Source organism: Dipodascopsis tothii (assembly GCF_038497935.1).
Source record: "Dipodascopsis tothii strain CBS 759.85 unplaced genomic scaffold V1510scaffold_34, whole genome shotgun sequence".
Taxonomy (NCBI): domain Eukaryota; kingdom Fungi; phylum Ascomycota; class Lipomycetes; order Lipomycetales; family Lipomycetaceae; genus Neoaidaea; species Neoaidaea tothii.
The window spans coordinates 43,428-68,327 of NW_027118018.1; the positions used below are offsets into that span (position 1 = coordinate 43,428).

At 67.2% G+C, this 24,900-nt stretch overlaps 11 protein-coding genes across 11 annotated transcripts; 4 read left to right on the plus strand and 7 right to left on the minus strand.

The window, feature by feature from the left end:
* Positions 1-1,447: 1,447 nt before the first annotated feature.
* Positions 1,448-2,554, plus strand: V1510DRAFT_422076 (uncharacterized protein). The gene is made up of 2 exons (XM_066934727.1): positions 1,448-1,553; positions 1,587-2,554. Exons 1-2 carry the CDS (start codon positions 1,481-1,483, stop codon positions 2,483-2,485), a joined length of 972 nt encoding a protein of 323 aa, XP_066787107.1. The 5' UTR covers positions 1,448-1,480; the 3' UTR covers positions 2,486-2,554.
* Positions 2,555-2,714: 160 nt separating this feature from the next.
* Positions 2,715-5,832, minus strand: V1510DRAFT_382488 (CNH domain-containing protein). Its single transcript, XM_066931661.1, has 2 exons — positions 5,240-5,832; positions 2,715-5,134 (listed from the first exon to the last, which is right to left on the minus strand). The coding sequence occupies exons 1-2, from the start codon at positions 5,746-5,748 to the stop codon at positions 2,899-2,901; spliced, it is 2,745 nt and encodes a 914-aa protein (XP_066787108.1). The 5' UTR covers positions 5,749-5,832; the 3' UTR covers positions 2,715-2,898.
* Positions 5,833-9,061: 3,229 nt separating this feature from the next.
* Positions 9,062-9,963, plus strand: V1510DRAFT_422085 (uncharacterized protein). The gene is made up of 2 exons (XM_066934728.1): positions 9,062-9,144; positions 9,318-9,963. Exons 1-2 carry the CDS (start codon positions 9,089-9,091, stop codon positions 9,748-9,750), a joined length of 489 nt encoding a protein of 162 aa, XP_066787109.1. The 5' UTR covers positions 9,062-9,088; the 3' UTR covers positions 9,751-9,963.
* Positions 9,964-10,234: 271 nt separating this feature from the next.
* V1510DRAFT_404744 (uncharacterized protein) lies at positions 10,235-12,250 on the minus strand (the record flags this gene model as incomplete). Its single annotated transcript, XM_066932280.1, has 2 exons — positions 10,235-10,356; positions 10,555-12,250. 2 exons carry the CDS (start codon positions 12,248-12,250, stop codon positions 10,235-10,237), a joined length of 1,818 nt encoding a protein of 605 aa, XP_066787110.1.
* A 1,513-nt stretch (positions 12,251-13,763) lies between these two features.
* Positions 13,764-14,949, minus strand: V1510DRAFT_422088 (NADP-dependent oxidoreductase domain-containing protein). The gene is made up of 2 exons (XM_066934729.1): positions 14,851-14,949; positions 13,764-14,816 (listed from the first exon to the last, which is right to left on the minus strand). The coding sequence occupies exons 1-2, from the start codon at positions 14,876-14,878 to the stop codon at positions 13,813-13,815; spliced, it is 1,032 nt and encodes a 343-aa protein (XP_066787111.1). The 5' UTR covers positions 14,879-14,949; the 3' UTR covers positions 13,764-13,812.
* Positions 14,950-15,273: 324 nt separating this feature from the next.
* Positions 15,274-17,009, minus strand: V1510DRAFT_422090 (Adenosylhomocysteinase). The gene is made up of 2 exons (XM_066934730.1): positions 16,881-17,009; positions 15,274-16,756 (listed from the first exon to the last, which is right to left on the minus strand). The coding sequence occupies exons 1-2, from the start codon at positions 16,962-16,964 to the stop codon at positions 15,491-15,493; spliced, it is 1,350 nt and encodes a 449-aa protein (XP_066787112.1). The 5' UTR covers positions 16,965-17,009; the 3' UTR covers positions 15,274-15,490.
* Positions 17,010-17,283: 274 nt separating this feature from the next.
* On the plus strand, positions 17,284-17,601 carry V1510DRAFT_404747 (NADH-ubiquinone oxidoreductase B12 subunit; the record flags this gene model as incomplete). The annotated part of the gene is made up of 2 exons (XM_066932281.1): positions 17,284-17,318; positions 17,469-17,601. The coding sequence occupies 2 exons, from the start codon at positions 17,284-17,286 to the stop codon at positions 17,599-17,601; spliced, it is 168 nt and encodes a 55-aa protein (XP_066787113.1).
* A 283-nt stretch (positions 17,602-17,884) lies between these two features.
* On the minus strand, positions 17,885-19,407 carry V1510DRAFT_422094 (magnesium transporter NIPA-domain-containing protein). The gene has a single exon (XM_066934731.1). The coding sequence runs from the start codon at positions 19,302-19,304 to the stop codon at positions 17,934-17,936; it is 1,371 nt and encodes a 456-aa protein (XP_066787114.1). The 5' UTR covers positions 19,305-19,407; the 3' UTR covers positions 17,885-17,933.
* Positions 19,408-20,553: 1,146 nt separating this feature from the next.
* V1510DRAFT_422096 (uncharacterized protein) lies at positions 20,554-23,124 on the minus strand. Its single transcript, XM_066934732.1, has 3 exons — positions 22,892-23,124; positions 22,339-22,765; positions 20,554-22,306 (listed from the first exon to the last, which is right to left on the minus strand). Exons 2-3 carry the CDS (start codon positions 22,645-22,647, stop codon positions 20,678-20,680), a joined length of 1,938 nt encoding a protein of 645 aa, XP_066787115.1. The 5' UTR covers positions 22,648-22,765; positions 22,892-23,124; the 3' UTR covers positions 20,554-20,677.
* V1510DRAFT_245686 (uncharacterized protein) lies at positions 22,826-23,701 on the plus strand. Its single transcript, XM_066930559.1, has one exon. It carries the CDS (start codon positions 22,924-22,926, stop codon positions 23,638-23,640), a length of 717 nt encoding a protein of 238 aa, XP_066787116.1. The 5' UTR covers positions 22,826-22,923; the 3' UTR covers positions 23,641-23,701.
* V1510DRAFT_422098 (uncharacterized protein) lies at positions 23,517-24,666 on the minus strand. Its single transcript, XM_066934733.1, has one exon. The coding sequence runs from the start codon at positions 24,474-24,476 to the stop codon at positions 23,763-23,765; it is 714 nt and encodes a 237-aa protein (XP_066787117.1). The 5' UTR covers positions 24,477-24,666; the 3' UTR covers positions 23,517-23,762.
* Positions 24,667-24,900: the final 234 nt, after the last annotated feature.

Sequence of the window (24,900 nt, forward strand, 5' to 3'; positions counted from 1 at the left end):
GGCGGGTCGCACCCGTGGCCGCACCCGTCGCACCGGCGGATCGTGCGCGGGTGGCGCGGGTCGCGCCGGTGTGGCTGGCGCCGGCGCAGCGGACGGAGCCTTCGGCGGTGGCTGACTGGACGTTCGGCGATGGCAGAACGTTGCGTGCAGCGGCGTGCGGCGGTGGCGCGCTCGCCGGCATGTGGCGGCTGTGGCGCGTCGTGACTGGGTCCGCCGGCCGGCCGGCGGCAGCCTGTCAGCGGCCCACCAGGTCCTGACCTGCGGGGCCGGCGAGCTTGGCTGTGGCGCCGGGCGGGCGGTGCGCGGCGGCCGCGGCGGTGCAGCGGCCGCGCCTGGCCGGCGCAGGCGGTACGCGTGGTGGCAGTGCGGGCAGGCCCCAGCCCCAGGCGCTGTGGCGCCGGGCGTCCGACACCCGACCCCCTCCTTCCGGGCTCGGCGGGCCAGGCGCGACTAGCGCGGGTGCCCCCCACCCGCAACCGTATCTGGATGGCGTGACCGCGTGCCAGCGCAGGCGAGCACCGCCACGGCCGGCAGGTGCCAGGCCCGGGGGTGCGCGGGTCGGGGCGGTCTACGCCGGCTCGATGTGGCCGGCCCGGCTGCCGGATACCGGGGCACCCAACACGGCCCACTTGTGGAGCTCCTGTCGACCGCCCAGCGCTGGCGCCGCGCCAGCGCCGCGCCAGCGGCCGTGGCGTCATCGCCGTCGCCGGCGGCGGCGGCGCGCCCCGGCGCCCTCACGGCCGCCCCGTCGCGGCCGCCCTAGGAGCCGGGGCGCGCGCCAGTGGGGGGCGTGGCGTCGGTGGTACCCGCGCTGGCGCATCGCGCACCGGCTTCCCCAGACGTGCGCGCAGCCGTAATTCGCTCAATTGACGGCGTGGGCGGCCTGCCGGCGGCCGCCGGCCCCGGGCACGCAGCCGACGGCTGGCGGCGCGAGCGGCGCGCCGGCGTGATTAGCTAAGGCGGCGCAAAATAGGCTCGACACGGCCCGCCACGCTTAGCTAATCAGCCCGTGGCCGCCAACCGGCTGATCGCCGGCTACGTGGCCCGGCCGCGGGCCCCGCGCCGGCGGCCCCCCCCCCGTCCCCCCAGCCGCGCACGTTCCCTACCGTGCGCGTTTTGTTGGCTTCAGGGGATGGGGTGCCAGCGGACTGGGTCGCGGGTACCCGGTGCCGTCCTCGCCGGCACCCGTCGGCTCTGGGCGCTGGGTCCGGACTCGTTGGTCCCAGGACCGGCCTGATAGAGGCGGGTGTCTTAAAACTCTCGGCCGCCGCTTCCCAAGTGAGTAGTAGTAGGGCCAGTCCGCCCAACAGACTAAGTTCTGATGGTACCCACGCCGTCCGCGAACGGCGGCCAGTCCTTCGGTCTACAGGCGCCCGCAGAGGTTATTTTCCTCACGCTTCCACCGCATATATAGCAACATTGTCCCGCGCCTATTTTGTTCTTCGGTATCATTCTGTAATTGCGGATAATCTCAATCACAATGTCTTCCTCTTCTCTTGACTTCCTTAAGGCGACCGGCACCGTTGTCGTGACCGACACCGGCGAGTTCGAGTGTAAGTGAGCGCGCGCGGCGGTGCTGACGGCAGCCATCGCCAAGTACAAGCCCCAGGATGCGACCACCAACCCGTCGCTCATCCTGGCCGCTGCCAAGAAGCCCGAGTACGCGTCGCTGATCGACGCTGCCGTCGAGTACGGCAAGGCGCACGGCTCGACCCCCGACGAGCAGGCCTCGGAGGCGCTCGACCGTCTGCTGGTCGAGTTCGGCAAGGAGATCCTCAAGATCGTCCCCGGCCGTGTGTCGACTGAGGTCGACGCCCGCCTGTCGTTCGACAAGGAGGCCACCATTGCCAAGGCCCTGAAGATCATTGCTCTGTACGAGTCGGTCGGCATCCCCAAGGAGCGCATCCTGATCAAGATTGCGTCGACCTGGGAGGGTATCCAGGCCGCTCGCGAGCTCGAGGCCAAGTACGACATCCACTGCAACCTGACCCTGCTGTTTGCCTTCCCCCAGGCCGTTGCCTGCGCCGAGGCCAACATCACCCTGATCTCGCCCTTTGTCGGCCGTATCCTTGACTGGTACAAGGCTTCCACCGGCAAGACCTACGAGTCGTCGGAGGACCCCGGTGTCGTCTCGGTCAAGAGCATCTACAACTACTACAAGAAGTTCGGCTACAAGACCATCGTCATGGGTGCCTCGTTCCGCAACGTTGGCGAGATCAAGGAGCTCGCTGGTGTCGACTTCCTGACTATCTCGCCCGGTCTCCTCGAGGAGCTCTTCAACTCGACCGAGCCTGTTCCGGCCAAGCTCGAGGCTACCTCGGCCCAGGCCCAGGACATCACCAAGGTCACCTTCGTCGACGACGAGGCCGCGTTCCGCTACGAGATGAACGAGGACCAGATGGCCACCGAGAAGCTCTCGGACGGCATCCGCAAGTTCGCTGCTGACGCCGTGACCCTGCTGGAGGTCATCAAGAAGAAGCTGTAAGCGTGCTGCGCTGTAGTTTGCCTCTGATGTGTCTATAATAGTTAATGAAAGCAACTCGTTGCCGTCTGACTTTGGCGCTGCTGTCCGCGCGACATGCACCCATTACCCTATGTACCGTAGCTGCAGTGTCCCTGCGTGCCGATGGCGCCCCTGCTGGGCCGCCGATGGCGCCAGCGCAACGCGGCTGCCCGCCGCGCATGGCGCCGCGTCTGCCCCCCGCGGGAGGCCCTCATGGTACAATGAATTCATAAAATACATAGGCACTCAAAAACCCGGCCGGTGCGCTGGCCGCGGCCGGCGGGCAAATAACGATATCTAGACATGCCGGCGGCAACAAAACTGACGGCCAGAATGTAGCTTACAATGACATAAATACAGGCCGCCGGCCGCCGCGCCGCGAGGCCGCCGCGCAGTCACTCGCGGCCGTGCCAAAAGTCCAGCCAGGCCACGACGTCGTAGCCGCGCTCGTCCTCGTAGACGTAGAGGATCTCGGAGATGCTCTCGTGCAGAAACCGCACGTTCTCGGCGCCGACGTCGTCCTTGCCGCCGGTGATGATGTTGACGAGCGCGCCGGTGTCCACGTGGCGGATCTCGACAAAGCTCGGCTCGAAGGCCAGCAGGTACGGGTAGCACAGCGCAAAGCTCTGGGGCAGGCCCTCCCAGTGGATCATCCAGTCCGGGCGCGAGCGCCAGCCGTTGCGGTTGACGAAGAAGGAAAAGTCCGAGTAGTTGAGCAGGAAGTCGCCGTTGAGCCGGTAGATCGAGATCGGCTTGAGGCCCTCGCGGCGCATGACGAAGTCGAGCGACGTGTCGGCGGGGTCGAGCAGCGACTGGGTCTCGAGGGTCTCGAGCGAGACGAGCTCGAAGCCCTTGGCGCAGCCGACGCAGAGCTTGGACTTGAGGAACGAGATCGAGAGCGACTCGGACGGGATGTAGAACTCGCGGAAGACCTTGAGCCCGGCGTCCTGGGCGGGCACCTGGAGGAACTTGCGCAGCGCGGCGGCGGCGGCCGGCGACTGGTAGTGCTTCTTGTTGCGCGACGTCGAGTCGGCCGGCTCCATGACGCGCACGGTCGACGTCATCGAGTTGGACTTGACCGTGCAGACCAGCAGCCGGCCGAGGCAGAGGCCCGAGCGGAAGAAGTTGACGTGGCCCACGATCTTCTTGGGCTTCTTGGACGTGCTGCCCGGGTCCGACAGGTCGAGCGAGTCGAGCGACCACGACAGCAGGTTCTTGTCCGACAGCGCCAGCAGCGTCGAGTACTCCTCGAGCACGTCGAGCTGGGTCACGTTCGCGACCGACAGCGTCTTCTGCGGCGGCGACGGCCGGCCGCCGTCGCGCGTGCGCGTGTCCGAGATGTAGATGCCGTTGTCGGTGCCGTAGAGCATCTTGCGGCCGCCGTCGATGGGCACGGCGCAGTTGACCCGGTTGGAGCCGTCGAAGAAGCCGGCGCAGAGCACGTTCTCGACGTAGATGCCCGAGCGCTCGCGCAGCACGCGCTGCTGGGCCTCGATCTGCTCGACCCACTTCTTGCGGCCGACGAACGTGGTCGCGTAGAGCGTGATCTCGTACCCGCGGCGGCCGAGGTGCTGGAACGTCATCGGGTACTTGTTGCTGGCGCTCTCCGCGCGCGACGGCGCGGACGACTTGGTCGTCGGGATCAGCGACGACGACGGGCGCTTGGCCAGCGACGCGCGCGACGGCGCCTCCTCGGACTGCGACAGCACGAGCAGCTCGAGCGGGATCGGCTTGCGGTGGACCTTGAGCTGCTCGCGCTTGTTGACGATCTTGACGCGCACAAACAGCAGGCAGTTGTCGAGCAGGTACACCTGGATGTCGCCCTGGTTGTCCTGGGTCTTCTTCTTGAGCAGGCCCTTGAACAGGATCTGGCGGCCCTCGTCGGCCAGCTTGAGGTCGACGTGCTCGCCCGGCCGGAACACGAGCGAGTAGTTGAGCTGCATCAGGTTGAACCGGTTCGACGCCCGGCCGGACTCGATGTTGACCTTGGACAGGAACTCGCGGATCTGCTCGATCGCGCGCGGCAGGTCCGTCGCGTCCGCCGCGTCCGGCGCCGTGTGCTTGAGCACGGCCTCGAGCAGCAGCGGGTACCGCGCCAGGCGCGTCGTCGGCTTGGTCAGGTACCCGTTGAGCTCGAGCTTGCGCGACTCCTTCAGCCGCTCGGTCTCCTCGACGAAGCGCGCGAACTGCGGGTTCGTCGACCGCTCGCGCTCGAACTCGTACTTGCCGTAGAGCTGGTTCGAGCCGTACCGGATGAACGGCACGAACTTGGGCACGTACTCGAGCATGATGTCGCCGATCTGCTTCACCACCGGCGCGGCCTGCTGCCGATGCGTCAGCGCGTCCGCCAGCCGCGAGTTGATCGCGTGCACCTCCATCACGTTCGAAAACACCGTGCGGATGAACTTCTCGCGCCGGTGCTCGGGTATCACGTTCTGCGTCCGCAGCGGCTTGATCCAGAAGTCGCGCACGTACTCGAGGTCCTTGACAAAGTCGCGCTCGGTGTAGATGACCTCGCACACGACCTCCTGGCGCTTGCGCTCGCGCTCGTCGATCGACTCCGAGATCTCCTTGGACACGGTGTGGATCCACAGCTTGTTCTCCTTGTCGTCGTCGCGCAGCGACGACAGACTGTCCTCGCGGTGGAGCGTCGGGCCGGCCGCGGGCACGGCCGCGGCCGCGCCCCCGGGGCTGCTGCCGCCGTTGGCCAGCTGGTACGACGCGGGCGGCGGCGACGCGGCCGCGGGTCCGGGCGTGGCTGACGACGACCGCATGCGCTGGCGCGCCTGCTGCTCGAGCCGGTTGGGGCAGTAGATCGAGTAGCACAGCTGGTTGCGTGTGCACGTGGGCGAGTAGCAGTTGGCCATCAGCGTGAAGATCCCGTTCACGCCCGTGGACTGCGCCATCGCCGCCATCTTGTGCTTTTCCTCGTAGACCACGAACGAGTCGTCCTGCCACTGGTAGACCTCGTAGGGGTAGTCGCGCAGCCGGTGGTCGTACGTGACGTCATGGAAGAACTTCTGCGCGTCCAGCGCCCGCCCGAGCAGCAGCGCCAGGTTGCGGTCCGACGTCTTGATGATGTACGCGATCGCGTCCACGGCCTCGGACCCGGTGAACGCGGCCTTGTACGACAGCCCGTCCTTGACCTTGTCGCCGACCTGCAGGCGCTGGCGCATCTTGGCGGCGACGTGCGACAGCAGCGCCGGGTAGACCTCCGGCACCTGCTTGGACGTGGTCAGGATCATCGACTGCGTGCTGAAGCCGCCCGGGAGGGACGGCCGGTGCGCCGAGTGCGGTGTGGCCGGCGCGGGCGTGCCCGGCTCGGCGAGCGTGGCCGAGATCGCGCTGGCCGAGGCCGACCGTGGCGGGCCGCCGCGGCGGGCCGCGGGCGACGGCGGGCCGCCGGCGCCGCTGGCGCCGGCGCTGGCCGGCGCGCTGGCGGACGCGCTCAGCGGCACGCCCGCGCCCACGCCCGCGCCCGTCGCGCCCGCACCCGCCGTGCCCGGCGGGCCCGTCCCCGCCCGCGTCAGCGGCGACGGCGCGCGCGCCGCCGTCGGCGCCGGCGACCCCCCGCGCGTCCACGCGCCGTTCTCGCCAAACGGCGACGGCGCCCGCGCGCCCAGGTGCACACGCGACCCCAGCACCGAGTCGCTGCGCATCTTGCTGATCGTGCGCGGCGGCAGCTCCCGCTCGCGCTCGTTCTCGCGCGCGTGCAGCCCGGCCGAAGCCGGCCCGCTCCGCGTAAAGTCGCCGCCCGCAGTCCGCGGCGCGTAGATGCGTTCAGGCACCTGCCGCGGCCGGGCCAATTGCCGGCCCGCGCCAGGCCCGCCCGGCCCGCCGGCGCGCGGCCCGGCGCCCGGACCAGGGCCCGGCCCGTACCCGCCAGGCGACCCCGCGCCCGGCCACGGCCGCGGGCCGCGCCCGTCCTCGCCGGCGCCGATGCTGTCTGTCCGTGGCACGTATCTCACGCCCGTGCCGGCCTCCCCGGCCCGCGGCGGCCCGCGCGCGCGAGGGCCGACCGCCGGGCCTGTTGTCCGCCCGTGGTCCAGCGCGAATGACTTTCCAGGGCCTGTCCGGCCCTGTCGTGCTCGCTGCGGTCGTCAAACACGACCGCGCTGCTGTCCTTGAGTGCCTCCGGGCACCTGCGTGAGCGGTCTGGAGCGCACGCGCGAGCTAATCGTCGTCGACTGCCGTCAGGGTGGCCAACTGCCGGATTTTTTTGTATTTTTCTGCGCCTGCGCTTTTGGCGATCCCTGACGCCTGGCGGTTAGGTCCGCCTGGCCCGCGCCTGCCGCCGCAACACCCGCGTCGCTGCCCGTGCGGCGCCTGCACGGCTGCTGCGGTCCGGCGCTGTGGCCCGCACGCGCGCCGCCCGCCTGTGGCCGGTGCGGCCGCCGGCTGCGCGTGCGCCGCGTGCCTGTCGAACCCGCGGCTTCCGCCTGTCCGCTGGCTGCGGTTAGTTCGGTAGCTACAGACGCCGGCCACACCCGCGACACATTCCGATCTGAGTCGGAGTGGGCGGCGCCGTGCGCGCTGGGGCACTGCGCTGGCCGCCGATCGGCGGCCGCGAGCGCGGCTGCGTCTGGCGGGCGGGACGGCTGGGGGCGAGAGCCAGACGGGGCGGAAGCCTGGCCGCGTGGACGGCCGGTCGGCCGCTGGACGCCGCACGCGAACGCCGCACGATCTGGCCGCTACGGCGGCCGGCGGCTACGGGTGGCCTTCTCCCGGTCGACGGCCTGCCGCGGCTGGCTTCCTACCGGCCGGCAGCGCCGTCTGGCTCGCCGCCAGCGCCTGGCCCGTTGGGTGCCGGGCGAACATCGCGGCACCTGTTCGCGCGCGAACAACGCGCGCCTTCGCGGATCACTCTGCCGGCCAGATCATCACAGCAGCCGACCGGTGGTCGTTGGCGACCGTTGGCGATGGCCGTGGCTGATCTCGCCAGCGACTGCCATAAGCGACCGTTGGACCCGCACACAGCCAGGCACCACCATCGCCAAGATTCGGGAACGTAGAGAACTGTACGCGCAGCGTCGGCGCACTCCCCGCTGTGATCCCAGGCCTGTCCGGCTAGAGATCGGCGTGGGATCACTGGTCGCGTCGTGCCGTAGGCCGTGTCGTGCTGCCTAACTACAGGTTTGGGCACTTTGGTCGCGCTACAGGCGGACGCGCCGGTTGCCCTGTGGACGTATGTACTACGGACTGCGTCTATCAAACATTCCAGAGGCTATCAAGCGGACCTATCAAGCGGATCAGGCGGACGGACTGCCCGACAGGGTCTATCAAACACGTATCAAGCACGCTGGGCACACGTATCAAGCACCGCGGGCACACGTATCAAGCGCGCTCAGGCACGCCTAGCAAACACGCTCGGACGCAGTTGCCAAACACGTCCGACGCCCATGAAACGCGTAGCCTGCTCCGTGTTGCCATTGGCGGCTGCTGCGCCGCTGTCGGTCGGCCGGGGCAGCATTGTGAGACTCGCTATGTAAGCGTTGTCTGTGACGACCTAGCCGTAGCATTGCGGTAGTCGTGGTCGGCCTGTCGTACGGCTCGCCGGCGGGCGCGGTCCGGATGCTCACGGGTTCAGCGCCGTGCGGGGCAGAACAAGCCGGCGGACGGGGCGTGGACTCGCGGAGCGGCCCTGGGGACCGAGCGGACCTGGGGACCTGCGGACCCGGCCGGAGTGGCACGTGGCGAGGATTTGCGGGGCCTGCGAGCAGATTCCCCGAAGTCAGTCGAACTACGGGCCGGCAGGCGGCCAGATCGGCGGCGGTGGGCGCGGGTCCAGGGCGCGATCTGGACGGGCGATCCGCCGGGTCGTGTGTAGCATGTCGCTGTGGTGAGCCGCACGCGGACGGCGTGCGGCCCGCATGTGGCGGGTGGCATGTGGCGGGTCGCGGCTATCGCTTGGGTCGCATGCGGCGGGTCGCGCCTATCTGGCGGGTCGGCCTCAGCTGGCCGCTATCTGGCGGCCACGCCTGGCGGCCAAGCCTGACGGCGGCCTATCTGCCAGGCGGCGGCCTTGCTGGTGCACCACTGGCAGACCACTGGCAGACAGTCCAGACCTCCTGCAAGCGCCGATCAGGTCTGTGGCCGCTCGCGCTGGCGGGATCAGATCGCGAGTCGCCCGGGATCGAGTCCACAGCCGCTGACTGCGTCTGGCAATCGTGAGCCGACGGAGCCTGCGCGCTGCTGGCGGTGTAGGACGGCAGCGGCTGGCAGCCATGGCCAGCCATGGCCGCGTCGCCAGCGGGCGTCGCGCGCAATGGCTGCGGCGCGCTCGTACGGGGGCCCCGCAGAATACGAGCGTTATCTGAGCCGCACCGCGTGCGGCGCGTATCTGGCGGGCGTGTTACCCGGTGCGGTGCGGACCCGCTGGGGGCGCCCAACGCGGCAAGCTGGTTGCCTATCGCGGCATAGCTCGACGCAGCGGGCAACGGCGGCGGCGTGATTGGCGGGTATGGCCGCGCTGTGCCCGACCGGGCTAGTGCGCGAGCAGGAACCGCTCCAGGTGGCCGCCGTATTTTTTCGTCGGCGCCTTTCTATCGTCTTTCCCGCCCTTTTTCCCAGACTTATCACTGCAAAATGGAAATGGACAACGAGCTCTACCCGGCGTTTGCGCCGTTCTTTGGATTTGCGGGGTGAGTACGACAGACGATGGACGGCTGGCACGGGCGGCATGGCTGCCGCGGTGGCGAGGGGCCCGTCGCCGGCGTGGGCGACCCGCTGCCTCCACTGCATCCCACGGCCGCACCGCCAGCCCAGTCTCGCCGGCCGTCCGCCGCCCAGCGCCATGCGCACCGCTGACCTCCAGATGTGCTTCCGCCGTCGTCCTCTCGTGCATCGGCTCGGCCGTCGGCACGGCCAAGTCCGGCATCGGTATTGCTGGTGTCGGTACCTTCAAGCCTGAGCTCATCATGCGCTCGCTCATTCCCGTGATTATGTCCGGTATCCTGGCTGTCTACGGCCTCGTGGTCTCCGTGCTCATCGCCGGCGACATGTCGCCCGACAACGACTACTCGCTGTTCTCCGGCTTCATGCACATGGCGTGCGGTCTTTCGGTCGGCTTCTCGGCCCTGGCTGCTGGTTACGCCATCGGCATCGTCGGTGACGAGGGTGTCCGGCAGTTCATGCTGCAGCCCCGTCTCTTCGTGGGCATGGTCCTCATTCTCATTTTCGCCGAGGTCCTGGGTCTGTACGGCCTGATCGTCGCCCTCATCCTCAACACCAAGGCCGGCGCCAACTAGACGTCACGACAAAACCGTTTCGCACTTTTCACGAGGATGATAGATTTTTAGAGAAAACAAAACAGAATGAGGGACGACGCGGGTTCTTTTGATTTTTGGGATGCTTGTTCTGTCTAGGTAGGAGGTTTATAATGTTGTCTCATTTTCACATGCGCCGTCGCCGGCTGTCATACATACATAGTTAATAGAGCATGGTGTTCAGTGGAAGTGTAGACGGCCGAGCGCTGCGTGTACTGAGAGCTGCGGCGCATGGTAGGCGTTGTGTGGCTGACGTGCCCTGTTTCGGCGTCCGCCGACGCCCGGCCTGGAAGCCGGGTCTGGCCTGCCTGCGAGTCTCCTGTGCTCCTGACGGCAGCTGTGCGTTCCGTCCGTTACGTCTGACCGGTCCCCCGGGCCGGCTATCGCGAGCGCGTGCGGATGTTGTGCATGCTTGAATTTCGACTTAAAGCAATCTATGAACCCCAACGCCAGCTAGATACAAATACTAGTGAGGCCCGCGGAACGCGAAGCTGCTCTTGCCCCGGCACTCCATCTGGCGCACACGTACGGGCGGCTTGTTGGTCATGACCGGGAGCGCCCGTTTGTCGAGTCCGCGGACCCACATGTCTGAGTCCTGACCTGGCGGACCCTGTCCGGGAGGCCCCTGTCCGGGAGGTCCCTGACCTGGCGGACCCTGTCCGGGAGGTCCCTGACCCGGCGGACCCTGTCCAGGTGGGCCTTGGCCGGGAGCACCCTGACCAGGCGGACCTTGGCCAGGGGGGCCTTGACCTGGCGGCGGGCCCTGCCCAGGAGGCGGCCCCTGACCGGGCGGCGGCCGCGCCTGGTCCATCTGGGCCTCTCCGTTCATGTCCGGCGGCGGAGGCATGTCAGGACCGCCTGGGCCCGATCCATACGGGCCGCCATACGGCGGCGGCCCAAAGCCCATGTTCCAGCCCATCGGCCACATGGGCACGTAGCAGAGCTCGTCGGCTTCGCAGGCCTCTGGGCAGTCGTAGTAGACCGACCAGTCCAGATTGTACAACAGCCGTGAGACGCTCGTCAGCAGAACTTCGTCCGACAGTGCACCAGCCTCGACGTCGAGCAGCAGCGTGCAGATCTCATTCTGCACCCGCGTCAGGGCCGACATGATGCGCTGGTCGTACTTGGTCAGGTCCTTGCCCAAGAACTGGCGCGTGAAGCCGACCTCGCAGCGGGCCAGCGTCGCGGCCCGGTCCGTGGCCGGCGAGTCTGTCGGTACACTCGAGAACCGACCGATGGCGTCCTTGGCCGCGATCTTGCCAGCCTCGTCCACCCCGTTGTCAAACAGCAGCTTAAGCACAGACGCGTACTTGGCCACGATCTGGTCTGTCACGGTCCGCCACGGAATTGATCGGCCAGTGCCGTACTTGGTCACGACCTCCTCGGTCTCGGCCCGCCACTCGGCCTGCACGTCCGCAGGCACGTCCGCCAGTCGGTGGGCCATGACGTTGTCCGGGAACATGACCTTGCCGTAGGCCGCGCTGGCCGAGTCATTCGTGCGGCCGTACGCCGACGTAAACAGCGAAAAGTCTGGCTCGACTCGGGCCTCGCCCGAGCCCCGATAGTGCGATGCGGCGGCCTGCATCCAGCGGAACCCCGACGTCGACAGCTCGCGCGAGCCGTAGAAGCTGCGGTCCATGTCCAGCTGGTCAACAAGATCGAGCTGGCCGTCCTGGAAGTCGCACCACAGCAGCTCAAAGCCAGTGTTGATCCGCACAAAGCCAGGCACGCCAAACTTCTTGCCCCATTCGCACAGGCCCTTGGCGCGCGCGTACTCGTTCCACTCGCCCACCGGCTCGATCAGCAGGTCTTGCGAGTCCAGCGTGCCCGTCGCCGTCAGTGCTGCAGATAGACCGTCGATGACCAGCACTCGCTCCAAGGCCTGCGGATTGGAAAACGTCAGCATGAACGAATGACGCTCCGACTCCGGCGGCCGGTAGTGGTTGTCGGGAGTGCCGCCGCCCATGGCGGCCATCGAGTACGAGTACTCGACGTCGAAGGCCAGCCACTCAAGGCCCTGCGGGACCGAGGCGTTGCCGCGACCATGAAACAACAGCGTGCCCGCCGGGATCCGTGCCGGCACAAACGACAGGCCATTTGGCGCCAGCGAGTTGCCGACCTGGCGCATCGAGTGGTGCACCGCGTTGAAGAGCAGGGCCGCGTCGCGTAGCTCGCCGTCAGCCAGCTCGACCCGGTCCGGCTTATCGACTGCGGACGCAGCGCCGAGCCGGACCTGCGGCGGCAGCAAGTCCGGCCGGGCGTCAAAGAGCTCGTCACTCGAGTTGTAGCAGCCAGGCGCCGTGCCCGGCTGCCACGGCGTTGATCTGTAGGCCGCCGGCAGCGAGATGTAGACGACACCGAGCAGCATCGACGCCAGCAAGGTCGGCAGAAACACCGTGAATGCCATAGGTGGCATCTCGACTGCACGCACCGTCCGCCAGGCGCGGCCCCATTGAGCCTTGACCGTCGTAGCTACTGCCATGTTGCTGCTGGCGAAAGCTGTCGCTCCGTATATATGTATTCAGTGGCGCTTCGTCGCCCTGCGCCTGTTCAGAGGCCGCGTACACCGCGCTTGCCGCTCCTGTCCCTTATGTGTGCCTGGCCGCCGGTCTCCTAGCCCTATTCGCCTAGGCCTCGTCGCTGCTGCTTGCCCGCTGGCCACGCCGATGCCGTCGCCATCCGGTCATTTGTCGTCACTGTGGTACGTTGGCGGTGTGCGGGCGTGGCGCTACCGTTGCACTAGCCAACGCAAATGCCGTTTTGAGGCTGCTAGAGGCGCCCGTTCGACGCCCGGTATGCCAGAAACAGAATATTACCTGCCTGTTCTAGAGTAAGCTTCACTGACACGGCCCGCTTGCGTACTCGGTGTACCTGTAGGCGATTCTTGTCTGCGCCGTAGCCGTAAAAAGTTAGGCTCGAGCGTCGGCCCTGCCGCTTCTCCTTCGTCCCATTGCACTAAAAGCAGACACGATGACGCGTCCTGTCTCCGTCTAGGCCTGACCAGGCGTTGTCGCGGTCCCAGGAACACAGCGCCACGCGGCTTGCGCCGCACGATCCACATAGTACACCTGCGTCACTCAATACCTGCGGCCTGCGGCGCCTTGCGACTCTTGCCGGCTACTGGCCGCCCAGTTGAGTTGGTACTGGTCGCGACCGTCGCCCGACCGCCACATGCCTACAGGCCGGCATAAGGCCGAACCGCGACCAGTATGCTGTAGCTGAGTCCAGACACGTCTGGGACCGTAGGACCTGCCGTAGTGAACGGGCCGCGTCAGACGCGGCACGGAGCCGACAGCCCCTACTGCCCTCAGCAGCATGCTTTTCCGGTCCGGCGTCATCAGCGGCTTCTTTTCCGGCCATGCTGCCCTGTCGTCCGGCTGCGAGACTCTCCAACGACCTAGCACTGGTCGGTCCGACTGTCCGCAGCCGCATGGCGGCTGCTGGTGGGTGCCACTGGTGCAGGCCGCGTTGTCTCCTTTCTGCGGGCGCCGCGGCCGCTGTTACCCGTCTGTTCTATCAAACAATTCTGCTACGTTTCCGCTACTACGGGTCTCAGGACCGTGCGGTAGCAGCGCGACCCCTGGAGTTACACGCAGCGTGCTAGCGTCTTTGCGGCGTTACTTTTGCGGTCGTGACCCGGGCGGCCGGGCACAAACAATGGGGCTCGGCAGAGCCCGCCGTGCGTGAATTTGCGCGTAACGATCTGGCCGCGTACGCGTTCGCGACCACATGGCCGCTCATGCACTAAAATTAAGGCGCACTGGTCTATGCCAGTCTGCACAAGCGAGCCTTAAACTGAACTGTAACTGTGTGCGATCGACTGAACGGGCACTGAGTCGCAGGCGTTTAGCTCCACACGTGTGGGCCATCGGGCAGCTGTCCACACGGACATCGCAGACAGTGCCAGGCAGAAGCCGGACCTGACGCCTGCAGAGTGGGCGGTTCGATCCGTTGCCCACGGCTACGTCATCGCCAGTAACGCGGTCTAGGAAATATAAGCTTATCTGCTGCCCATCGGCTCGACGCGGCGAGTTTATTTGCTATCTAGTGGATAGGGTCGTTGGGGTAGTAGAGCGTTCCGTGCCAGTAGTTGGGCGAGTCGAGCTTGACGGCCAACGCAGCCTTGTCCAGCGCGTCCAGGGCAGCCTGGGGAAGCGGGCCCTTCTCGAGAGAGTCGAGGTTGGTCGCCAGCTGCTCCTTGGACGAGATGCCGATGATGATGCCGTCGCCCGACACGTCGTGGGGGCCGCCAATTCTGAGCGCCGAGTGGTGGACCATCCACCGGAGCGCCATCTCGTACAGAGGGATGCCGGTCTCCTTGACAGCGGCCTCGAGGACGTCCAGGGCCTCCCAGTACGAGCTACGGAAGTAGCGCGCGCGGTACTGCTTGCCCTGGGCCGAGCCCTCGGTGAACCGGCCGGACGTGGCAGCCTCCTCGATGTTGCGCGTGTTGTACTTGCCCGACAGCAGACCACCGGCGAGCGGGTTGTACGCGACAAAGTCGATGCCGTAGTGGCGCAGGGCCGGGAACAGCTCGAGCTCGATGTCGCGCGTCACAGCGTTGTAGCGGCCCTGGTAGATCTTGGGCATGACGTAGCCGCGCTCACGGCAGATGGTCACGGCCTCGGCCAGCTCGTACGAGGTGTAGTTGGAGATGCCCAGGATCTTGAACTTGCCGGCCTTGTAGATCTCGTTGACGGCCTCCAGGGTCTCGGCGAACGGCACCGCCCGGTCCGCCGCGTGCAGATAGAAGATGTCGACCTTGTCGGCCTTGAGCTCGGCCATGCTCACGTTGAACAGCTCGGTCAGGCGCTCCTTGGTGTGCATGTACGGCTCGGTCGGGTACACCTTGGTCGCGATCGAGAAGTGGAACTCGGTCTGCCAGCCCGACTCGGTCAGCCAAGCCTCGCACTGGCCGCTGCAGTACGTGCGGGCGGTGTCGATCTCCGAGTAGCCACGATCCTTGAACAGCTGCAGGCACTCCTTGGTCTGCTCGATCGTGCTGATACGAGCGCCGGCCGTGCCCTCGGGGCCGAACGTCATAGTTCCTGGAGTCAGCACCAATCCACTGGAGGGTCTTACCGAGAATGATACGAGAAGTGGCAACCATTGTGTGTGCTCTGACTGGGTCAATTGGGGGCTACGGTGTGGGCTTTGGCACTTTATATTGAGGCGGACGGCTGCTTACTAACGTCCGACCGCCGCGTGTGATGCGGCTTGGTCTGCACCCGTCGGACATTGGTATCGGCCATCGGGAATACCGGCCTCCCTCTTGGGCCGACGGGGCGGTCAGCGCCGACCCGCCTGCAGCTGCTCGCGCCGGCCGCGGCTGTGCGGCTGCGCTCACGACGGGGACCGCCGCGGCCTGCCGACACCCCGGGGCTTCGACACCACTGACCCCCACCCGAGCACAGACCGCACCGCCACAGTGACGCACCGCACCGCCACATGTCGCACCGCCGCACGTTCTCCCCAGACTGGGTAGCGGCTCTTCTACGCCGAAGCTGCAGATCAAACAATCCATTATGTATATACATACATCAATATTAAACCAAGAATCCGTTGAGGGAAAACTCCGATAAAATACACACAAAAAAAACAAACAAGTAAACCAATTTTTTTAACAGGTCGTCATACCATCCCGCATCCTTTTTTAAATATCTATGAACAAATGCAGTTGATGCACACTAGGCCTCCGGCCCGCCGCGACACATGAGTGCGCTTAGTATCTGTAGATGTCGGCCTTGAAGGGACCCTCGGTGGCAATGCCGAGGTACTCCGACTGCACAGAGGTCAGGGTGGTCAGCTTGACACCAAGGTGGTCCAGGTGGAGGCGGGCGACGGTCTCGTCCAGGATCTTGGGCAGAACGTGGACACCGACCTCGAAGGGGCCCGACTTGGCGAACTCAATGTTCTGCTCACGGAACGAGGCGTTCTCGGCGTTGAACAGAGCGATCTGAGCCAGGACCTGGTTGGTGAACGAGCACGACATGACGAACGACGAGTGGCCGGTGGCACAGCCGAGGTTGACCAGACGACCCTCGGCGAGGAGGATGACGTGGCGGCCCGACTTCATCAGGTAGCGCTCGACCTGGGGCTTGATGGTGACGACCGAGGCGGCGTTGGCCTTGAGCCAGGCGACGTCGATCTCGACGTCGAAGTGGCCGATGTTGCAGACAATGGCGTCGTTGGGCATGGCCTCGAAGTGCTTGCCGGTGATGATGTCACGGCAGCCAGTGGTCGTGACGAAGATCTGGCCGATCGAGGCAACGTCGTCCATGGGGGCGACCTGGTAGCCCGAGACAGCGGCCTGGAGGGCGTTGATGGGGTCGACCTCGGTCACGATGACGCGGGCACCCATGCCGTGGAGGGCCATGGCGCAGCCCTTGCCGACGTCACCGAATCCAGCGACGATGGCGGTCTTGCCGGCAATCATGACATCGGTGGCACGCTTGATTCCGTCGATCAGCGACTCACGGCAGCCGTACAGGTTGTCGAACTTGGACTTCGTGACCGAGTCGTTGACGTTGATGGCGGGGACCTTGAGGGCGCCCTCCTTCAGCATCTTGTAGAGGTGGTGGACACCGGTGGTGGTCTCCTCCGACAGACCGAAGCAGCCCTCGAGCATCTCGGGGTACTTGGAGTGGACGAGCGCGGTGAGGTCACCGCCGTCGTCCAGGATCAGGTTGAGCTTCTTGTCGTCCTTGAAGGAGACCAGCTGCTGCTCAATGCACCACAGGTACTCCTCCTCGGTCTCGCCCTTCCAGGCATAGACGGGGATGCCGGCGGCGGCGATGGCCGCGGCAGCGTGGTCCTGGGTCGAGAAGATGTTGCACGACGACCAGGTGACCTCGGCGCCGAGCGCGACCAGGGTCTCGATCAGGACGGCGGTCTGGATGGTCATGTGCAGACATCCGGCGATACGGGCACCGGCCAGGGGCTGGGTGGCCTGGTACTTGGCACGGGTGGCCATCAGACCGGGCATCTCCTAAGCATTGTTAGCACAATTGTCCGCGTGGCGCGGCCAACACGTTGCTCGGGCGCGAGCCAGCTCGGCTGGCCCTCCCCAACAAGCGTGCGGCTCGTTGTGTGCCTGAGCACTGTCCACTTACGTTCTCGGCGAGCTCAATCTCGCGACGACCGAACGCGGCCAGGCCAATGTCGGCAACCTTGTAGGAAACAGCAGGAGCGCTCATTTTGATAGAATATATGTATAGATTGACGAAGAGACGTGTCTTTACGATATGAAGAAGAAAAAGGGAAGAGGGCGCTTGTCTGGCTTTTAAGCGCGCCAGCGAAAAAAAAATTTTTTGTGTTCAGGGTGCGCGAGGACATTGTGGTAACGTTACGTAAATGTCACCGCGCATGTGCGCCTGGAAAGTGGCGCCACTCCCACGGCGCCCCAAATGTCACCCAGTGCTCCAGGCACGGCTAACCAATCACGCCGCAGGAATTGCGGATTTGGGCCACCGGCAGATTTTTCTCCTCTCACCACACCAGACGACTACAGACAACATGGCTTCACCGATCAAGGATCCCTGGGAGAAGAGGTAGGCAATTTTGGGGGGGTTCGGTCCGTCGGCCGGATGGCGGCCGGCTGGCCGCCGGTGGCGGCCGGTTGATGGGCTCGCGCAGCCGCTGCTGCTTGGCCGAGTTGCAGACGCTTCGGACGGCTCTGGAGACAATGCTAACTCAAGCAGAGAGGCGTGGAGATACACTGGCCAGTTCTCGCGGGCGGCCCGGTTCCGCAACATCTTCCCCGGCTTCGGCCTGGGTGCTGGTGCGTTCGCGGTCTACCTCGCTGTGGACGCGTTCCTCCTGAACAAGCATTAAGAGTACGACGGGACATCTCATCATTCGATTCGGGCAGCCACAGCCGGGACTGTATATAGATTGAATGCACGCATTGACGATACGAGGGAGGCAGGTGCGGGTGCATGGAGGGCAGGTAGCGTCGTCAGGCGCGGAAACGCCAGCGACCGCGATGAGCGGTCGACTGGCTTGCGATAGCCTGGGCACCTGGCAGCGGCAGCAAGCATCTCCCTGCACCTGTCGGACCTACTGGCGACCGCCCTTGTCGCCCGCCAATGCCGCCGTCAACCGACCGCTCGTAATTCCCATCATCATCAATGCTCTATTACTACATTTTTACTCTACATGCAATGCTAGTACTGCGACACGCCCGAGTCCGACACGTTTGACCGTGTCGGCTGCAGCGGCGCCAGCCGCGCGTCGACCGAGAGCACGCTCTTGCGGCGCTTGCGCTCGCCGACGCGGTTGCGGCGACGCTCGCGGTCGCGCACGACAGAGTCCACAATCATGCCCATGCCCGCGGCCGCGCCGGGGAAGTACGTGCGCGACTGCGTGCGTGGCGACAGCGGCGCGCCGGGGTCGAACGCCAGCGTGGCGCCCGGCGGCAGACCGTTAAAGGGGCCGGTCTGGACGACCAGGTCCTCGGGGCGGTAGGCGGCCGGCAGAGCGATGCCCCGGGCGAGATCGTCCGCCGCATTCTCGTCGTTGGTGGGCACGCGCAGCAGCGGCCGGTTGCGATAGCGCTCGGCCACGAGCTCGGCGGCGTCGCCGATCTCCTCGGCGTCCGAGACCTCGTCGTAAAACGAGTTGGGCGTGCGCGCGCCATTGGACCGGTCGAGGTTGACGGCGGCGACCGACATAAAGTAGTCGTCGGCCTCGTCGGCAGTGCGCGGGCGGCCTTCGGACGACCAGCGCGGCTGCTGCGACGCCGGCGTGGCGCCGTACTTGCCCGGGCCAGAACCGACGGCGGCCTCTTCGTCGTCGTCGTCGTCGTCGTCGGCGGCGGACTTGCTGCCGGAGGTGATCAGCCAGACGCCAGTGAAGGTCAGCGCGCAGCCCGACACAAACAGCACCAGGTGGGCCGCGGTCGCGTTGTCAAAGTCCTGGTACAGGATTGCCGAGCCGACAATGACCGAGAGCGTGAAGAACACAAAGTGCGTCGGGATGACCTTGGTCGACGGAAAGCGCTGGAGCGCGCGGCTCAGGTACTTGACCTGCATCACCGCCGATAGCACGAGCACGGCCAAGATCGGGTACACGATCGGAATCGTGACCACGCGGTACAGGCTCATGGTCAGCAGGCCCGACACGGCTTTGGTGCTCAGCGCGGTGTAGCCGCCAAATAGCGCGACCAGACAGATGTCGACGACGATCCAGCGCTCGCCGTACCGGTTGGACGCGACCGCGAGGAAGCCCATGGCAGTCACGGTCAGGCCCACGTAGACCTCGAACGAGATCTGGCTGACGGCCACGAGCAGCTCGCGTGGGCCCAGCGGCGGCGGCGCCTCGCCCGCGGTCGACGACGAGATCACGACCGTGACCGCGCCGGCCACGGCCGTGACCACACCGGCCAGGTCGCGCATGGCGAACGCCTCGTGGAAGAAGATCGGCGCGACGATGCAGTTCGAGATGAGCGCGACGACGCCGAGCGGCGACACGATCGACGCCGGCGCGTAGCCGTACGCGACAAAGTTGCCGACCTCGCCGACGACCATGAGGCACATGCCGAGCCACCAGTAGCCGTCTTTGAGGTAGCCGGGCACGCGCTCGCGCGTCGAGTCCGTGCTGGCGACCGAGTCGGTGCTCGGCGCGGGCGATGGCGGCGCCAGCAGCGGCGCGTGCTCGGACGGCTCGGCCGGCGCCGGCGCCGCGCGCTCGTCACGCGCGCGCGCCAGGCGCAGGTGCGCGAACCGCTGCAGGTTCAGCGCGATCGAGATCAGCACATTGCCCGTGATCGCGGTCACGATGCCGATCAGCGGCGAAGGGGTCTCGGTGGGGACAGGCTCGTCCATTGCTGGTCCGGCAACGGCGACAGGGCGCACGGATGCGGTCGGCACGGCTCACAGGCGGCACGCGCGGGTCGGGGACGGGCGGACGGGCGGGCGCGCGGCGGACCGGGTCCTGGGCGGAGCGAGGGCGGGTGGGCCGGGCGGCCGGCTTTCTGCGCGGGCTTGTCGAGCGCCGGGACGGGGCGCACAAACGGTCTGGTGGCCTGTCAGGGTCGCACGGCGAGTCGGACGCGCTCGGAGGCACACGAGCGCAGTCTTATGGTCCGAGGCCAGTGGGGACGAGCTTGGCCACTGGTGGAGCTTGTATATGTCATTTAGTAGCGAAATTGCAAAGTACTCCGTCCGTTGGCGAGCTCGATTGAGTAAGGCCTGGGTGGGCCACGGACTATAAGAGCGAACTACGCCGATAAGATAACACGCCGCAGGCTGCGGGCACCGGACGAGCCCTACGGCAAGCGCGACTACGGGCGCGACGCGCAGAGATGGTCGGGGCGCTGGGCTGGCAGACGGCGGCTGGGGGGTGGGACGGGGGCGATGGTCACGTGACCGTGCGCCACAGGGGCGCAGGCACGGAAGAGCCGACGGGCGGTGCGCCGCGACCCGGCCGCCCGACCCGCGGGTCGACCGGCCGCCCCGACCCGACCCGCGACCCGGCCCGTGCGGCGCTCGTGCGCCTCGGCTCGGGTCGCGTCCGCCCCGGCGCCACGCCCACTCGCGCCGTGACCCGCCGTGACCCAGCCCACATAGTTCGCGTCAACCCCGCCATGGCCCTGCGCCCGCTCCGTGCAGGGGCAGTGCCGCTGATTGGGCCGGTGCAACCGGCTAGCCCGTCCCGCGGCTAAACGGACGCTCGCGGCCAATTGCCGGCACCTACGGGCCCGAGTCTTCCGACGGACTTAACGGAGCCGAGTCATACCGCGCCAAGCTGTCGCCGACAGCCAGGGACGCCGCATGACTCGCGTCGTCGCGTACCATGATAGTATATAGAACCCAACACCTAGAAACAAAAAACCATAGCCGATGTACGTGCCTGCAGCGCGTCCGGCAGCGCCGGACCGCGGCAGCGCCATGCAATCCGTCAGAGCCGGCTACACCGGCGAGATGGCCGCGTCACTGCTGGGCGCATGGCGCATGGTGACCTCGAGCGCCTTATCCTTGGCGTCCTGCGTAGACTCGGGCCCCGGTTCGGGGGACGCCGAGATCTGGACCGGCACCGGCTCGGTCGGCGGCGTGGCTGGCGCGGGCGCCGCGCGGGCCGGGTGCGGCCCGGCCAGGTCCTCGGCGGCCGCCGCGCTCTCCTCGGCGGGCGACTCGAGAATGGGCTCGGCGACGGCCCGGGACGGCGACTCGTCGCCGCCCTCGGCCTGGCGCCGCTCGTCCTCGAGCAGCGAGATCCGGATGGCCTCCATGACCATCATCTCCTCGAGGTCGGCCAGGCGCCGGAGCCGGCGGGGCGACGTACCGGCCTCGGCGCCGGCCCCGACCAGACTGCTGCGGCGGGGCGCGTACGCGCGGGCCGAGTGGCCCTCGCTGCGGCGCTCGTCGCGCCCGCCGCCGGCGCCAAACAGCACGTCGAACGGCAGGCCGCGGCGCGAGCCGGACGAGCCCGACCGGTTGCGCCGCGGCTCGGACGACTGCTGGGCGATCAAAAACGCCGCCGAGTGCAGCGCCGTAGCCGCGGCCGACCGCCGCGCCAAGTGTGCGCGCGCGTTGGCCAGCTTGAGCGCCCAGTCGGGCCGGATGCGGTCGGTCGTGACGACCTCGGCGGCCGACGCCGGCAGAGACGCGCGCCGGCGGCCGCTGCGGCCGGTCGACGACTCGGACGAGCCCGAGTTGACCGACGTCGTCGACGACACCACCGACGACGGCATCAGCGCCGTCAGGCCCTTCTTGGACGTCGACGACAGCGACCACTTGTGCGACTCCTTCATGCCCAGCCCAGACCGGAACGGCGGCGGCGTGTACGTGACGCCAAAGTCCGGCTCGTTGCAGTACGGGCACGTTGTCGGCTCCGAGATCAGGTTGGGCATGCCCGCCTGCACGCTCCACGACGGCGCCGCCGGTGCCGGCTCCTGGTCCGGTCCCGGCGAGCTCGGCGGCGACGGCGGGTGCGGGTCCGCGCGCTTCATCTGCACGAAGCACTCGGAGCAGATGGGCTGGTCGCAGCACCGCGTCGAGTTGAGGTACGGCGGGTAGTAGAGGAAGCAGATCGGGCACTCGGTCGCGCCGCGGTAGACCAGCACGTCGTTGTTCTGCCGCGGCACCGACGACGAGCTGACCGTGTTGGTGCGCGAGCGCATCTTTGGCCGCAGCCCGAAGTGCGACGACGGGCTTGAGCCCGAGTGCGAGCTGGCGAGCGACAGGCTGGACGCATGCGCGCCCGCCAGGGAGCCCTCGGCAGGCTCGGCAGCGGTCTCGGCGGCCTCGGCGCCGGCGGGGACCTCTGCCGCGCCGGCCGGCGCCGTCTGCTCCGCCGCGTCCGTCTGCTCCGCCAGCTCGCGCAAATACGTCGACGGCTCCACGTTCGACTGCGACCGCGACCGCGCCGCCGACGGCGCCGCCGCCGACAACGTCAAGCCCACCGCCGGCGCCGGCGGCGGCGATGTCTCGGGTGGGGGGATCGGCTGGCCCTTGATGGCGGCCAGGACCTGGTTGTCGGCCCACGACTCCTCGTAGTCGTTCAGGCCCTTGAAAAACGGCGCCAGCTTGCGTTCGATCTGGCGTCAGTCCGGCCGCGCCATCCACGTACCTGCAGCTGCCGCACGATGCGCGCCTTGTAGTCCTGCGGCCCCGTGTACACGCCCTGTGTGACGAGGTAGCCGCCGTCAACCATTTCGGTGCTGTTCAGCACGTTGTGCAGCGACGCCTTCATGGCGGCTGCGCCGGGCGTCGCGCCCAGCAGGCTCGACGCCGACGGCAGCCGGCCGCCGAGCCCGGGCGCGTCCGCGGACGACGTGCTGTCGAGCGACACCGTCGTCGACGACCGTCGCCGCCGGCCCGACCCGGCGGACGCCACCGAGACCGCGTCGCGGTTCTCCTTGCCCGCTGCGTTGCCCATGATGCACTTGCAACTCTGCCGAGTCCGCTGCTTAAAAGGAGGCGGTGCCGGCCGCCTGATCGCTCAGCACCGGCTCTGTTGCTCCGGCAGCCTCCTGGCGGCTCCGTGTAATCCTATCCTGCTAATGTCAGCGTCGTCCGATCATTAGGCCCGGCCGCCCGGCGCCGCGTGGGCCGTGCCGCCCGCAGCCGCCGCTGCCGGTCGCCCGGCCCGCCACCAGACCGGTGCCGCCGCACACACGCACCGTCTTGGAGTCCCGGCCTCCAGCTCGTCCACATGCGCTCGTCCGCACTGTCCTTGCCACTGTGGCCTCCGAATCACGCACTCTGCGCCCTGGATCGCGCTCCTCAGCCACCTCCGATGGCTGTTCGTCAAGGTCGTGGAAGACAATGTGCTGTCTTCCGGTCTGCCGCTGAAAAAGGGGTGTTGGCCACTTTTTGTTGGAGCCGATCGGCTGGTGATGGCGGTGAGTTTGGCTCGTACGGGAGTTTAACAAGCCAGGCATGTGGGGGAAAATGGCAAAACTCGCACAAAATGCGAAAATACCCGAACGGGCAAGGCGCAGCTGATACTGCCGTTACCCGGCAGGCGCTAATGCATAAAACAACAGAACACAGCCGCCATGTGACTTACCCGGCACGGCCCTATCGCGTGGCTCTGTGGCTGCCGCGCAGCGTCGCTGGCAGGACGCCCGGTGGTACCCGCTGCGGCGCCACATGTCAGCGGCCGCGGCGCCGCGTCACTGGTGGTACCCGCTGTGCCGCCGCCGCCGCGGCGCGCGGGTGGCTGCGGAGTGGCGCCGCGCCACTCGCGTGGCCTGCACGCAGTGCGGGGGTGCTCCCGCGGCTGCCGGGCTCCGGCAGTTCCGGTCAAACAGAGACGATTAATCGGCGCTTGGCCGCAGAATATACAGTACAGGACATTACAATCGGGCAGTCGCCGACGGGCAACCGCACGCCGGCCGAGGTATCATATACAAAACCAGCCGGCTAGTCAAACGAATGGACGCGCGTGAAGGAGCGATGCGCAATGCTATCCGACGCTGTGGTCGGAGAATAGAGTAGGCAGCTGTGGCCGAGGCGGGTGCATGGCATGCGGCTGGGTGTGGGGGGACGTCACGTGCCGACCCCGAGCCCGACCGCCATCCCCACGATAGCAAAAACGAAGAACGCCGAGCCCAGGACGCGCGCCGCGATCTTGGGGCCCCGCGGGATGCGTCCGACCACCGGATCGAGCCCGCCCCAGCCAATCACCAGCCAGAGCGGCGGGAAGCACATGAACGCGCACAGCAGCGTGATCGCCGCCGCCTGCGAGCACTCGTACTTGTCGCGGGGGATCACGTACATGGGCAGCTCGCCTGCCGCCTGCCGCCGCCCGTACACCGTCAGCGGCGGCAGCCAGAAATGGTTGTCGAGGAAGCGCAGATCATAGTCGGCGAGCGTGCGGCGCGCCTCGTCGGCGGGCGGCGCAACTCGCGGCGGCACCACCGCCGCCTCGCTGTTGGCTGCCGACTCGGGCCGTGCGGCCTCCAGGTCGCCGCCGATCGAGACTGCGGCTGGAGCCAGCTCGACTGCCGGGCTCTTCTCGACAAACTCGTCGCTGCTGTTGCGCACGACCGTTGCGTACTGGCCCTTGGGCTGGCTCCGCATGATCGTCGACAAAGGCGCGAGCGAGTTCATGTAGGGAAACGTCGAAAGAGACAGGCCCTCCGAGTACACCGGGACCATGACCTGCCGGTCGCCCGCGTCGCGCGGGTCGGGGCCTGGCTCAGACCCCACCGATCCGTCCATGGAACCGCCCTCGTAGCGCATGCCCATACCCATCTCCATCTGTCCCTGCGAGCTCCACTCGCTAGCGCTGCCAGCGCGGCGACGCCGTGCGCCGCCACGCAAGTTTGAAACGCTGCGCGAGTGCCGTTGCAGATCACGCGAGAACTGCCGCAGACCGCTGCTCAGCGACCGCGACCGCCGGCCCTGCCGGTTCTGCCGGCCACGAGACGGCGCCGTGCTCGCCGGCGGCTCGCCCCCGACCACGTCGCGCACGCGGTAAGTGTAGTCCCAGCCCTGGGCCGGGTTGACCGGGTGCACGACCATGCCGTTCTCGCTCCAGGCGACGTCGCTGGCGACCGCTGCGCGTGGACGCACGCGCGGCGCCTGCTGCGACACAAACTGTCCGCCAATAGAGTCGGTTGTGATCACGCTGGTGGCCGAGCCCATCGATAGCGGTCGCTGCTGCTCACGGTAGTCGAAATCA